The sequence below is a fragment of the Diuraphis noxia genome, unplaced genomic scaffold, assembly GCF_037042655.1.
Source record: "Diuraphis noxia isolate RWA-SAM2 unplaced genomic scaffold, SU_Dnox_SAM2 contig0001, whole genome shotgun sequence".
Lineage (NCBI taxonomy): Eukaryota > Metazoa > Arthropoda > Insecta > Hemiptera > Aphididae > Diuraphis > Diuraphis noxia.
Genome location: NW_028301711.1, coordinates 28,575,868 through 28,592,018, shown reverse-complemented (window position 1 = coordinate 28,592,018; position 16,151 = coordinate 28,575,868). Strand labels below are relative to the sequence as shown.

General features: G+C 26.8%; 1 protein-coding gene across 1 annotated transcript in view; it reads left to right on the top strand.

Annotated features, from left to right (window-relative positions):
* Nrx-1 (Neurexin 1) overlaps window positions 1-16,151 on the top strand; it is a 265,980-nt gene that overhangs the window by 18,424 nt on the left and 231,405 nt on the right. Inside the window, exon 2 of the mRNA XM_089219748.1 lies at window positions 15,184-15,945. Coding sequence (XP_089075874.1) covers window positions 15,313-15,945 — 633 coding nt within the window. The 5' untranslated portion in view covers window positions 15,184-15,312. The remainder of the gene's footprint in view (window positions 1-15,183; window positions 15,946-16,151) is intronic.

The window sequence follows — 16,151 nt, the reverse complement described above, 5'->3', positions numbered from 1 at the left end:
TTCGTATACAATGATATTATTCATATCTATCAAATCCAAATTTAATACCATCCATTACAGTAAACCACTTGTAAACGACTTTACAGTAGAGCGAAATCTACTTACCCGTTTTTTTTTAAATTTTTTTTTTTTTTTGAGTTTATAGTTTTTCTATAAGCATAGAAAAAGCACTAACAATAAAGAAATCGGTTTGAAAGCATTTAAATAACACTAAAATTAAAGTAACCAAGTTTTTTCTTATGAGATACTTATATTTATGCACTTTACTACACTAAGTGATAGTATCGATTCTCCATAACACGATCTTTGTTTTCTGTTGGAATTTATTCTCATTATAATAAAATATTATAGAATACTCGTACATTTAACTATTTAAGTCACCTACCAATTATACGAATATCATATTATGATACCTAAACGTTCATATAAATATCACTATTTAGTTTGTTTAAAATTGTTAATAATGGTCTATAGAAAAAAAAATATATTATTATTATTATTAAAAATATTGCAGGATATTTGATATATTTTTGTCAATTTCGTTATAGTTCAGATAAACCATTTAGATTTACTTTAATTTTCGTTTTTTTTATTTAGGCTATAAATTAAAACATAAAAAATATTCTTAAATTTAGATTTTCCATTTCTAGAATTTGAAGTTTATGAAATTTATGAAATATAATGTCCAAATGTTGTTTCGGTTGTTTATTTAAACTTAAACATAATATTTAGGGTTTTAAGTCAACAAGTTATCGATTATTATAAATGTTATACAAACGAATAATATATAATTATTATTATTATTTTAATTATAATGTGTTAATACTGTATTGGTGATATTATTAGTTGCAATATGTAAATTACATATAAATTAAACATGAAAAATCATTAGGAAGATAAAAAATTATTTAAAAAATTAATATTTAATATTATATAAAAAAAATGCTCCTCGCGCTATGTATTTGACATTTAATGGGAATTGCTCACAATAGTTTTAATGAGTGTACATATATAAATACTTATAAATTACAACACATTATAATATCATATTACATCATATATATTCTCTCTAGTTGTATTATGTTTAATGCTGTCAAACCTACCATATATTATATGCAATATTATTTATATAATCCAAGTGATATAATAATATATTCACGTGGATTACACACACAATATAGAGTACCTAGGTTGCTTTTTTTTTTTTTGATGAAAATGAAAAATACAAAAAAAAGAACTAACTGTTTATCTGGTTAGATGCGTGCGTATAATACAGACACATAACAAAAAACACTCTCACACACACATCACAGGAATTAAGTGTAATTTTACCTAGTTTTTCTTTCCACAATTCTTCTGTTGTTAAAAGCTTTTTATTGTCACGGAAATTGTTTTTTCGTCGCCTCATGTACATGATGCACACAAACGTAACGCTGTTTCTTTTCCCACTCTAATCATTTATATAATATGACGTGAAAGCTATTTGCGAGACATTTCAAGTGTGTTATAATACATATGATACCTAGTTGTATTGCATATACATATGGTCTTATTAGGAAAAGGAATCCAATTATATTAAAATAACGCTAAACCATAGAGTTTTTAGTTAAAACCGCACATACAGAAAACAGTGTTTACTCGTTGCACATTTTTTTTTTTTTAGAAAACACAAATTATACTATTTAAAGAAAATATTAGTTTGTATAGGTAGATAATGAAATAGTCGTTTAAGATAAGTACAAATAACATTTTTTTTAACGTAATAATTTGTAAAATAAATACACACTAAAGATATTAAAGTACAGATATGTATTTCGATTGCATTAGGTATTATCAGTGTTTATAAAATATTTTTGAACTTGTACTTACTTCAATATTCTTGAATTCTCTATAAGTAGGTATATTAAACAACACAGAAAGCACTAAGATGGCGAAACTACCCTTTATTAATCTGTAGAATATAGTTTGGAAACAATATGATCTCAGTTGTCACCTTTGTACAGTAAAAACAAAGTGCCAACCTAATGATTATATATAATTTAGCAGAATTTGTTTACCTATCATTCCATTATATTTTATTATACATATTGTATATTATTTCATTCCACGGTGGAATATTAGAACTCGAGGCTATTTATGAGCAAACGATGGTATTAATAGTGGTAACCTTCTTTACCAAAAAAAAAAATGACACTGGCTTTCGATCTTCTCTTTGTCTCATCTCATCATAAACCGACGCCGCTTAGCGTTTCCCTCAACTGCAGACGCGATATTATTGATTGTTCCGAGTAAAATGGTTCCTTGCCAGCAGCTACAACCAAACATAGATGATGAATTTCATTGTCCCCATCATCGTCGAGGTATACTTATGCATCCTAAACATGACGTACCTTAAACATAAATTAATGCACTTGGTTAATTTATAAGTGTATAAATATAAAAAAATTCAGTGTGTGTGTACGCGTAAATCAATATTCACTATAAGTGCCATGATAAATAATCGTTTAAAGCATATTATCTTAAAACAATTTTCCTTAATATAGAATGTATGTAGAATGTACATAAAATTAATGGTTTTAAAATTCTAACTAATCCTCTAATTAAATTCATTGAATGCAGTGGGCACTGCTAATAATAACTTTAACGAGATTCTGGCACGTTACCTATTAAGCCTTCTATAATTTAGCAGTTTGTCAGTTTCTTAAAAAGTTCCCATCAGTATTTGCTATTGAGTTTATGTTATGTGATTGTCCATTTTAATAACTAAAGTGCAACTAAAACAAAAAAACTTTTAACGATTTAGGAGAATACACTTGAATAATATTATGATAATAAAAAATTACTCTTATTTATATACCGGTCTTTATGCTCACAAGTTTGTAGTAAAACCTTAATTTAGGTTATTTGATATAATTCTCTAACTAATAGTAAGCGAGGACGAATAAAGCTGAAGAGATTATTTGGATGGTTGCTTATTTTCTATTTTTAAGGGAAATTGTATGTAATTTTGCTAAAAAACGGTCCGAGTAGATGGTAGGTAGATTGGTAGGTTAGGTATAATACACTTTTATGTACATTTTGGTTTTTCATTAAATATTTTAGCATTTTAATAATTAATTATAATTATTTATGACGCACAGAGACGAATTAATATATGTTAATTTTAAATAATAAAATATTTATGAACTATGAACATTATGAATAAAAATACAATATTTTAAAACTAATAAACATTATTTACTATAACTACCAAATATTAATCAAACGATTTTAAAAACCTAAAAATTTAAATTATACAAACCTGAAATCTAACCATTTTGAAATTATTTAGGTGTTAGGTAAATGGTCATTGTTGTATTTTTGTACATGCATAGAAATATTATACTTTTCAATAACTAATAAGAGACATGATTAGTAATAACTCCAAATATTGAAAAAAAAAAGAATCAAGAACTATTGGTTAAAAATTTTTCATCTATTAGATATTTAGAACATGGATGTCTAATGAGCATTTCATATACAATACATATTATTAATAGTAATATATCTAACATATACTTATGCGTTTTTCATCATAACATTATGATCAGAAAAGGTTGATAGAATAAGTAAAAATATGAACTTTTACAGTCTTATCGAAACCAATGAGGTGTTAGAAGGTACCTATGATAAAAAAAAATGATTATAGACAAAAAAAAAATTTGAATCTTTCAGTTGAGTGTGATTTAATACAGTATATTTATAAACCGTACTCTTAAACCATTTATAGATTATACATATATGTTTTTAAATAAATATTTATTGTTATTGATTGCAGTTGAAATGTTCTTTATGGAATTGCATTGTTTATATTATATAATACTAATATCCATTGAATGCGAATATTGAATCTTTTGATGTCATTGCTAAACCTTGGTTTTTCTGCACAAAAATTATATTTTAGGGGCTTTTGTTTATTTTAAGAGATAACATTGTATTTTTTAACTTTCTATCGTTCTGAATTTAAATAAAATTACATTTTAAGCTATGTGAAATGGAGTAAGAATGATTTGTGAAGACAGAATATTAAGATTTGTAACACTATTGTGTAGGATAATCCGTAAATATGCATTTCTTTTTACAAAGTATATGATTATGCTAGCACAATGTGTACACCAGTACTATAAAAGTATATTATATTTTATTTTGTTACTTCTAAATTTTTTAATTTATAACATTATTTAAGTAGAACTAATTTTTTCCATTTAAGTAGGTATTAATATTATTTTTACATTTAAATATTACTAACAAAAAAATTGTCAAAACAAAATATTAACTCTTATAATAAAGTTTCATTAGGTACCTCAAAATTATTTGTACTTCAATTTATTGAATTTTATTCTACTCTAGAATAGATAGAAAACTACAAGTGTAAGACTATTGCTTAGTTGATAATTTATATATCACCGATCTTGATGTTTTCAAATTATGTTGTACCGCTTATTATAAATAAATGTTATATATTTTTTAATTTATCGTTTAATGTGAAATATCTAATAAATCATTTGAATTCTCAAATTCATTATAGGTCTTTATTTATACAAATATATTTATTTTTTTTCGTTTATTTTAACTAGTTTAATTTTAACTGAAGTTTTTACTATTATAGAATAATCTAATGAAATTGGTTTTCATTGTTCAAACTGTTTAATGTGCTACATAGAAGTCCCAGATCATTTCATAAAAATGAATACGACTTTATTTAAGTTACATCTTCTATTTTTTTATCGCTAAAGTTTTAAATAGAATGAGAGAGCTTAGAGTGAAAAATAATTCACGGAAAAAGGACTTATTTAATTTAGATGAAAGTGCGTATAACTTAGCTGTTAAATTCAAAGACTTTTTTATGTGAGAAAACTGCATAAATTTACATTTTTAATCGGGAAATTACATTCTTTTAAAAGTTTCTGTAAATATTTTCTACCAAAAATCTGTAATTTAATTATAGGAAATAATAATAGCTAATTAGTAATAAGTTATTGAAAATTAAAAAAAAAAAAATTTTTTTTTTTTAAACAACATCTAGTTATAGGTAATATAGGTATATATAAATTATTATTTATTTTGTATGTGTGTTTATGAATTAAAATAATTTGTACAGTAATAGTGTATTACTTTATCATGATCATTATTTGTAATCATCATAATTTAAATAAAAATTAAATTATATTATGATAGTTATCAATCATTCACAGAAAAACTTCTCAATTCATGTTAATAGTTAATAGTTTTTTTGATTACTTAAAATTATTTTATTAAAGAAATGTTTTATAAGCTATTAAATTAAGGACATATTAATATTATGTATTATGCATGACATTAAAAATTTAAACGAAACTCGAGTTAACATAATATTTAAAAAAAAAGAAAGATTCGTTTGATGCATGTACATTTTTAAAATTAACTTATTTATCGTAACTATTTTATGAATACTAATGGACAAAGTATGGTAAATATCCAATGCCGTATTACCACGTAGAACAGCAATTCTCAAACTTTGCACTGTGAGCACATTCTAAGGGAACCGCGGTCTACGGCTCATAATATATGTAAATAGTTTTTTTTTCGAAAAAAAAAATAAGATCGTATATGGTATTGACAGTAGGACACCGTGGCTATATTTGGTCTAAAAAAGGTCACTGCAGAAAAAAAGTTTGGAAACCGCTGACTTGGACTGATAAGAATATAAACAAAAATTAGCATATTATTGTTTTTAACTGGTATCATTAAATTATTTTATATGTACGTTTATGTATATGTAGACATTAATAAATATGCGTGTTTTATTCAATCATTGAACAGCTATTATAAACTTAAATGTGGGAGACGAGGTGGCCGAGTGGTCTAACACGTAGGCTGTGGCTCAGCCGGACCGGGTTCGATCCTCGACCATCGGGTGACATTTTCCTCCGGGCAAGTTACGGTGTCCGGAGAACAAGTGCCGCCATCCCCCACTCCGGGACATGGCAGAAACCTACGGGTGCCCCAATAAAAATTCTGCCAAAACTCACTCATGTGTAACACACCTACCGTTCCATAAACCTAAAAAAAAAAAAACTTAAATGTTTTTAAATAAACAAAATAAATATACAAATATCTTAAAAAGTCTGAACAAACCTTATTTATAATATTATATTTCAGAATATAGTACCATAAATAAAGTTCCTTATAAGGCTACACTTTTTAATATACATATAGACCATATAACTATTTTGAATACACTTGGAAAACTAGTTTTCAATGCGGATTGAAAGCTACAGTTTTTTGTCGAATGCTAGTCCTGGGATGAGACATTTTCTAACGTTCATAAAGACTTGATTAAAATCCAATGGTAACTATGTAAAAATAAATTGATTCTCTAACTTATATACAAACCAACATTTTATCAAATTTATTTAATTATTTATACACTAAATAAAACTAGTATATTTATTCATGATCATGTGTGTTTAATTCAAAATATATATACATGAAAGAACTTTGTAAAAATAAATAAAACTTAAAATATTTTGGCATAAAAATGTGCCATAATCGTGAATAAAAAAACCACATAAAACTCGTTACAAATAAATTATGAAAAATTATGTTAGCTATTAAAAATCTAAAATATATTTCAGAACTTAATGAAATTAGAGCAGTGTATCAAACATTAATATAATCTATAATTAACTATGGTTTTTCTGTATGGCAAGGAACATTATGAGACAACGATAAATTAATTTAAAAAAATGTATTTTATTTAGTATTTTAATATTAAAAATTATTCTCAAGTACTTAATATACCATCTACAATACTTATAAATACAACGATATAAATGAACTGGCAGGGAAAAATATTTCATAAATTTTCGGTGTTTTACATAATTGAAAACAATCTTAGTTTTAAAAGTTAACACGGATATAATAATACCAGGAAATATGTCATAATATCAATGTTATCAACAAATTAACACAATCCACATTCTTATATATCGACCTAACAGTATACGATATTATTACTATTATTAATGTTGGCAATTAAACAGTATCTCTTTTAAAAATCTTTAAAAAAAAAACCCAATTTGATCAATTCAAAGACGATATATTATTATAGATATATTTATAAAAAATTATGAGATTATTGCATTATAGATTTTATATTGATTTTTATATGATTATTGAATTGTTTAACTACACAATTTATACATGATACATGATAAATATTATAAAAACAAAGGAGATATACGTATTTATTTATATTGATATTTTAATATTACCCAATATGAGAAGTATGTATTGTAAAATTCTAATTTGTTACGTACATTTCATTCACGTATAAAATTAAATAAACGTAGTTCAGTTTCTAACGTTGTTTTTTTCAAAAAAGTAATATACTATATGCTATAATATACAATTTGAGTAAATTTAAATGTTTAGATATTTAAGTAGTTTTATATCACAACTTATTTTAAAAAACAATTTTTAAATAAATAAATTAATTTGTTTTTTTTTTCATGATAACTTGACTACCATAACTCATTTACGAAATATTGGGTTCTATTCTAACCCTCTTCCCTGCAAATATTTATTGGAGTAAGTGTCACAACAAGCGATCACATATCAACATAATTTAAAAACAATAAAAAGAGAACAATATCTATACTTTAATTTAATTACATAATGTATAGTATGGTAAATAATTACTTAAAATATTATTTTACTTACTGCGCGCCTACATTTATAGGTATCCTGTTATACCCAAACAGTTGCTTAAAATTTGTTATTTTTAATATAATCTATCTTTTCGTTAATTAAACAAATAACAAATAACAATTAATACAATTTGCATTTTTAATATTTTATTTATTCTTCAAATTTTAAACCAACTAATTATTTTACTACCTATACATTTAAAATATGTTTCATTCAAATCAATTTCCTGATTAATTATAAACCCATACATCTGTGTAATAATATACTATAATATATTATAACATTTATTTTATACCACAGCAGAGATTCCCAAAGAATCTATATAAAATTACATTAGAATCTAAAAACTTAAAGAACATTCTTACCTATTTATATATTAAGTAGTAAACTAAATTATTGCATTTTAGGTAGAATGGGTTTAATTTAAACCAAAGAATTCAAAAACTATTTTATTTATTTTAAAATCTTACCTTTTTTAACTAATCATTTTTAGAATTTGGTACCTAAAAGTAAAAGTTTCAATATTAGAAGTTGTGTTTACCTTATTATTTATCTTTAATATGCATCAGAAAAATAAATTATACTAACTTATATTGATAATATCAATTTTTCACTAATGTATAATATATTAAATTTAAATGTTAAACGTAAATGTATAAAGCTAGTTGTTGGGATTTAAATTAATATAGTTGATTAATAGCTTTAAAACAAGATCTTTTTTTTATTAGAAATAAACAATCTATACAAGTGTGTAATATGTACTATAAGCGTATGTACTTAGAGAAGACATGACGTGAGAAATTGAATAAGAAACCGCCCACTGGCAACACCTAGAATGAATTAATTATATATATGTATATTTTTTAATTATTGATGGTTAGAATTTTATATATATAATACATTTTAACTTGGTAATTGTTAGAGGTCAAAACACCATTTCCTTTTAACCTGTACCTTGAATTTCCTGGGAGAGTTAGAAAGCAGAGGTTTTTAATAATGTAATAATGTTGATGGAATATAAGTCACATGCGGAAGCGCAAGTAAAAAAATTGAGCTTCTTTATTGATATTTTCATGTGAAAATCATTATGTATGTTAGGTTTGAGACTTACAGTGGTGCATTGGATAGTCGTCGAAGACCTAGGTTTTGGAATACTTGGATTTTATTGGAAAAAACATGAATTAAAATTAAACAGCCTATTATTTTCAAATATTTATTATGGAAAAATAAAATATTGTTAAAATTTTTAAAAATAATATGCAAGAATTTTAATAATTCATATGATATTATAATATACTTTGATTTACCTTAAAAAACCTCTCTTGTATTTAATGAAATAAAAATGACATTAATTTGTATAATTAAATATATATTTTATGCTCAAGGTACACCTACTTACGTAATATATTATATCCATTTGAAACTACAATACTTTGTTATAAAACTTAATTAAATTTGCGTAACGTCAACGAACACATTATAGAAACTGTATTATTCAAATCTATTTCAAGTTATCTGTTTTAGAAAAGGGTTAAATATGTTAACTTGGTGGTACAAACATTTGATAAAATATGAATGCATAAAAGAAACAGTGCTCTACGTATGTCGTTATAGTAATTACAAAATCGGCTTACCAACTGCAAGTAATGTTATATATGTTCACATACCTACAGAATATGTAAAAAATGAATTTACTTTAAGTTATGAAAAAAAACATTAGATATAAAATATGTATAATATAAATATTTAATAATTATGCATTTATCAAGGCTGTACCACAAAATAATTATGTACCTTATGGCTTAAATTAACTTTTTAAAAGTATATCATGTATATTACCTTCATATACTATGATGTTATGTCACTTAAAAATTAATAGTACGTATGTACAGTATTCTTACTATTTGCATGTATCTAGTTAAAAGGTATTACTTTTTTCCATCCACAATAGTGTAAATACATTTTTAACCCGCGGGTAGATAAGTGTTTTTCTCTACCTTCAGTATATATACATGCTCATATCGATATGTTTCATCTAATATATCAAATATAAGCTGGGAGTTGGATTATCTACTGCTGTGTGGTCTTATAAAAGAGTTTGGCGAATCTAGACTGCTCTGAGAAAAGAAACAACAGTCCATTATGGATTACCGTCAGACACTATAAACAGTTATCCTATCAAAAAATAAATCCTTTTTTATATCTTATTATAACCTCCTTGCACATGTTAAACATTTTACATCCTCAATTTCTCGAAATAGAGTGAATCATATAAGTTATTTTTTGAACTTTATTTAATGCTAATTAAAATAAATTAAACGCAATTATATGAATACAATTTTAAGATTTAATTTTTTTTTTATAAATACATTTAATTTAATAATTAATTTTAAAACGTTCTGTATCGAAGCAAAACAATAAAATTATGTACTGCCACGATTGCTATATTACTTAGTATCGTTTCTTCGATAGTATTAGTAAGAGCTTGAGCGTGACAAAAATAGTAGGAAGGTGTAGATCTGTAACACGTGTTATAAAGCAATTTCAGTATTGGATAAAACGAAGCCCTCGTCTACTAATAGCTTATAACATACACATAATCCAATGTTCAAATAACTCACTTCCCGCCCTTTTCAGAAATATACAATTATTTTTAATTAAAATGTAGATATTAGTATAAATAAAATGTATAACATTATTATGTTGCAAATCTTATTTTGTTTATTTTAATTTTATATATTTGTAATGATTATAACTAATAAGTCACTAAATTTCCTTTTCACTACATATTCTATAAAATAAAATATTTTATTATGCAGCACCTACCTTTGTGCAGGAGACTCTCTGAACAGAGTGACCTCTCATTCGTCGAATTTCTCAACCGGTATGGTAGACACCTACGAGTGCCCAATTCAAAATTTTGTCAAAAACCCTTACCGCACACGTGCCTCGAACCTTCCTAATTTAAAAACGTATAGTACCCTTCCCACACCCAACGGCCTATGAAACCGAAGGTTAATTGATAATAATTTAAAAAAAACTCAATTTTATTATAATATTCAATATTTATTTTTTATTTTTTTAGTAAATGGAAAAAAAAATTATCATCTGGATTAGTTAATATTTTGTGCATTTATTCTACTTAACATTTTGAAATATAATAAATTCGATGGGACAACTGTAGAATTTACGTTATATTACATCAGACTTTATACTTAATGCCTTAAATTACTTTGTTGTGTTATTCCAACAAACAAAACTAAACGCATATGTTTTAGTAATGTTTATTCATGCATTTACCTATATTATATTTATATTAAGATGATTCTTAAGGTGAAGTATATTTTATTGTCTAATTCGAAAACGTGTGTTATCACTTGTATCATTAGTAGTCAATCGTTGTAATATCTCTTAATTTTTTTTAGAAAAAATTCATAACAGAAATACGCATAGACTTTGTCGTTACTGTGATCAATCTTGTCGAGAACGCATACAAAATGTATGATTCATGTTATTTTTAACACCTATCCTTTCGAAATTTTCAAACAAATAATGTTTTCGTGAAAATATTTGAAATGATCGGTAAAATACTTATCGATCTCCTATAATCCCGACTTACATTGTATTAGATTGCCAGATTGGTGATCATAAATCAATTTAATCAAATTGACAATCAATGAAATCAAGTTTAGTAAAATATTAATTACTAATACCATTAATTGTTTTACCAATCTCCTATCATCCATTTGTATATTGCTTACAGCCTAATTTAGGTAGTGGACCACTTCTGAAATGATTGGTACAAGGATATTTTCTTTCGAAGTTTCAATATCGTGTTCCGTTTTGTAAGCTTTCATTTCTATAGGTATAGGAGGTTATGTACTGATGCAACGAAATACCTATATTGGAACGGTATAATGAAATAAAATAAATTTAGAATATGTCATTACTGATTTACGGGATTTCAATGCTTATTATGTTGCATCTTGAATAATTATTGAATTGATCTACCACATAATATAATTATGCATATTGTATAATATATATAATTCCAAACAATAAATTATAATATGTTTTTGGTTATTAAAAAAACAATAAAATTCTGAATATATTATAGCATACATTTATGTACTCATCTATTTACTATTGTAGTAAAGGAATTTTTATTATAAGTTTCTATACTCCCCATTAATTTTGTAATTTTATCAACCTGGTTTTATCGTTTATTGGTTTTACACCAATAATATATACATTGAGCATAGATGATAAGTAAATGTACTCGTATTGTTTATTGATCTTATATCTGTATTTTATCAATATACTTCCATTATTCTAAATGAGGTACATTTTGGTGATATTTTAATTTATGGTATTTATGCGGTGAATCTCTTTGTTTTATAATTTAAATCCGTGTATGCTTAATTGTTCAATCAATAATATTACAATTGATTAACTCCCAACGCTTCCATCTAATTCAGTTTTATCCTTTGTTGAGGGTGGTATAGGTCCCATCAGTATTTTAACAGTTATTCACTTTATTATTAATCCAAGCTAATTATGTATCTCCCAATACGCACTATTCTTATTTCTTATAAGTTCCTCTAAGAAGGCATGTTTTTATTATATTACTTAACTCGGATAATTTTAACTCTCTTACATGAATTATTTCTCTTTATAAGTCGTTGATTCAGTCTGTATTAAAATACGGGATAACTGTCTGGTCACCTATTTTATCTGATATTAGACACATCAATTGTGTAATATGATTTCTGAGTTTAACAATTTTTTCTCTTAATATCTTACATCCATATCATGATTGAAATCCAAACGCTTATTTGCATGATATTAACTCATAAGAAATGATATGTGAACATTTTGTATTGCTATTTTAACCCATTGATTTGTGCGAAGTCAACATAGACAGAATCCTATGACCTATTTCAAGCTATTGTACATACATTTATTTATTTTTTTAATTTTTAGTCAATACCTCCTTTAATTTCAATTTTAATTCACTCAATTGTGTGGATTTTTTTCTATAGAGGCCAATATTTTCATTCCTTTTCATTTGTTAAAGACTCTTATTTATATTTTACCTAGGTTAATTCATAATAATTGTCATTGTACAAACAAAAAAATTTATATATATATATATATATATATATATATTATTTGTCAAGAAAAGCTTAAAAATAAATCTAGTGGTGCGGTGTAGCACGGTCGTAACGCTCAACTGCAGAAAGGATCTGAGTGTATGTAACGACCTGCAGTGTTGCTTGCTGCCGGATGGGTGACCAATCGAGATATTAGCAACAAATCCTTGCTACAAATACAAAATGTTTTCCGGCCAACCGTTCCCTGCCACAAAGTACTAGGCTAATGACCTTAGTAATTGAATCCTTAATTCTAATAAAAAAAATAAATGTTGATAATTATTAGGTATAATGTATAATATTAACTCTATATAGAATGTTAATATATTGAGGAAAACATTTTTTTTTTTTTATTAGTTAATTAGTAATGATTCATGTATCAGAAATTCCTGTTAATTGGGTTTGTTTTATAATCTGTCAGGTGTATAGGCTGAATTCTACTATAGTTAATACTTACACATTATATTATTATTATTATATGTACTTGATCTCTCCACAATACTATACAATTTATGAAATTAATAACAAAAAGGAAGTATGAAATTACTTTGATGTATAGCACATTCTGTATATATTTCATCATTGAGTAGGTAACTTAAATTAATATATTATTACATTTGAATTTAATGATAGATAGTTAAATACAAAAAGCGATTCTGAGTGGGTACGATGCACCCAAAACTACGACTAAAGATATTTTAAAATTATCAATTTATATTATGTATACTATGAGTAATTATTTTTCTATGAGTAACACAGTAATAGTTTACCTAATTAATTTTATTCAAAATCATACAACATGTGGTAAAATATATTTATAATCTAATAAATAATATAAACATACCTCAATACCTTAATTTTTTTCTAAAAATGTTAAAAAAATTACGCATTTATACGAAATAATATTGTAAAATTGTTACCAGATAAATTGAGCCGGCGGTGGTGGCGCTTTTTGGTAGGTGTATCCCAATCTAGTCCTGATGTGTTTCAACCGCGCGGCGTGCCTCAGTCGCGTCACCAATTTGTTTATTGTAAATGTATAAAAATAAATATCTCGACTGACATTCAAGTACAGAGACCCGATGGTTGTTCGTTATCGTTCCAACCAACGTGATATTAAAAAATTTTCGGCTCCCCATGAATATTATTTTTTGGTCAACCTTTTCAGTAGATATCTACCAAATACAAAATTAACTAATAACCTAGTAAGTCCAGTTAAAAATAATATTTTTGATAAATAAAAATTCTCTACTGCATTGAATACAAATAACTTTTCCTTTTTTATTATTAATATATTGTGCAGTTAACCTCCTGAATTAGTACTAATATAATTTATTAACAACAAAACATGAAATAAATCATATGTTCGTCAGTTGGTACGGCTGAAATTTTAATTATGACGCGAATCCTAGTAAATGTACAGTATTTTGTCAACATTTAAACTTGAATAAAATAAAACAGTATTTTAATGATTTTTATAACGTTTAGTTAACAACTTATAAAGGATGCTGCATTTAAAGTTAAATAAGTAAAGTATAGAATTTCTGGTAACCCACAAAATATTATTCTACTCCTACACTCATTAAAACTATAAATACTTACATTTAGTTAACTATACTTACAAATACAAAAATGGATTTCTACAAATTGAAATACTAGGAAATATATTATTATTATTAAATATTATTCATGAAAAAATAAAATTGAAATTATTGTCTATCAAATAGGTTGAAAACTTGAAACATGAGAGAAAAAGTATCAAGAATGAAATGTTATTTAAAAAAAAAAAAAAATGATATCATAATCAAAATAATGAGCCTCCTACAGTCCTACGTTAAAATAATGCACCTTGTATTATCACATTATTATTATGAATTAAAGTTAAATTATTTTCCAATAATTCATTCAATAGAATGTAATTTGATGGTTGAATGTAATAATACAATAATATCAAATACTATTATTATTAAATTAAAAATTAAATTTTACAAATTTTAAAATATTACTTATCACGTATATTTAAGATATTTTGTTTCAACTTAATTTATTATTATTATTATTATTATAACATTGGTTATGAAAAAAATAAATATAACACTGTATCTAAGATTAATGAGGTTAAGTTAGGTTAGCATAAGTTCAGCACCCTCATTTCCATAAAAAAATCATGGGTACACATCTGATATTTTCACTTGTATAGGTATAATAACATAAATATATGATTTACACTTTTGCAGTAAAGACGGCAGCAATATTAATAATCACTTCTAATACGATCATGTATGTTGCTTTCCATCAGGTAAATCTACAGCAGTGGACACGGACGAGATAATTCACTCGCACATGAGGAAGACATTCGCGTTGCAGTGATCGACGCCAGTCGGCCGACTGCCGCCGTCACCACCGCCGGCGCCTCCTATATACCGTCATGTTAATAATGGCGATGACAACAACGATGACGACAACAACGGCGATGACGGCGATCGCAATCTGGTGCGTGGCAGCCGTGATGGGCGCCGCCGGTGGTCTGGTGTTGGACGGCACGTACGGCCAGTTCCGGAAGTGGAACGCGGGTGTCAACGGCACACTTGAGATGGAGTTCAAGACAAGGTCACCGAACGGGCTGCTCATGTACACAGACGATGGCGGAACGTATGACTTTTTCGAGCTGAAAATGGTAGAGGGCACCTTGCGGCTACGATACAACCTGGGTGCCGGTGCCCAAATATTGATGGCCGGCCACGACTTGTACGACGGCCGGTGGCATCGTGCGGCCATCGAGCGCCGCGGGCGCGTCACCACCCTGGCCGTGGACAACGCGACCAGCGCGGCCGCGTCCGCCGGCAAGGAGCTGCAGTTCGGCCGGTTGGCGTCTAACTCGCCAGTGTACGTGGGCGGTATGCCCGGCTGGTACAACGGTCGGCTCACCCGGCTCGCCTTGCCAAGTGTCATATTCGAGCCCCGGTTCAGCGGCGCGGTCCGCAACATTGTCTACACCGACGACTTTTACCCGTATCCTAGGCGACAGACCGCCATCACCGACCCAGTCCGACAGCCAAAGGTCAGTGAAATTCCATTTTATCACCATTATGATTACAATACGCATACATATGTCAGGTTACATCTGTATGAACAATCACGAAGCATTTAATGAATTACTATTGAGTAATGAGCTGTTAAACACGTTTTATAAACCCATGATTGGTCCATTCAATTTTATTGAACTATTACATTAATCTAAATTTTTCATGCATCCCGGTACTAGGG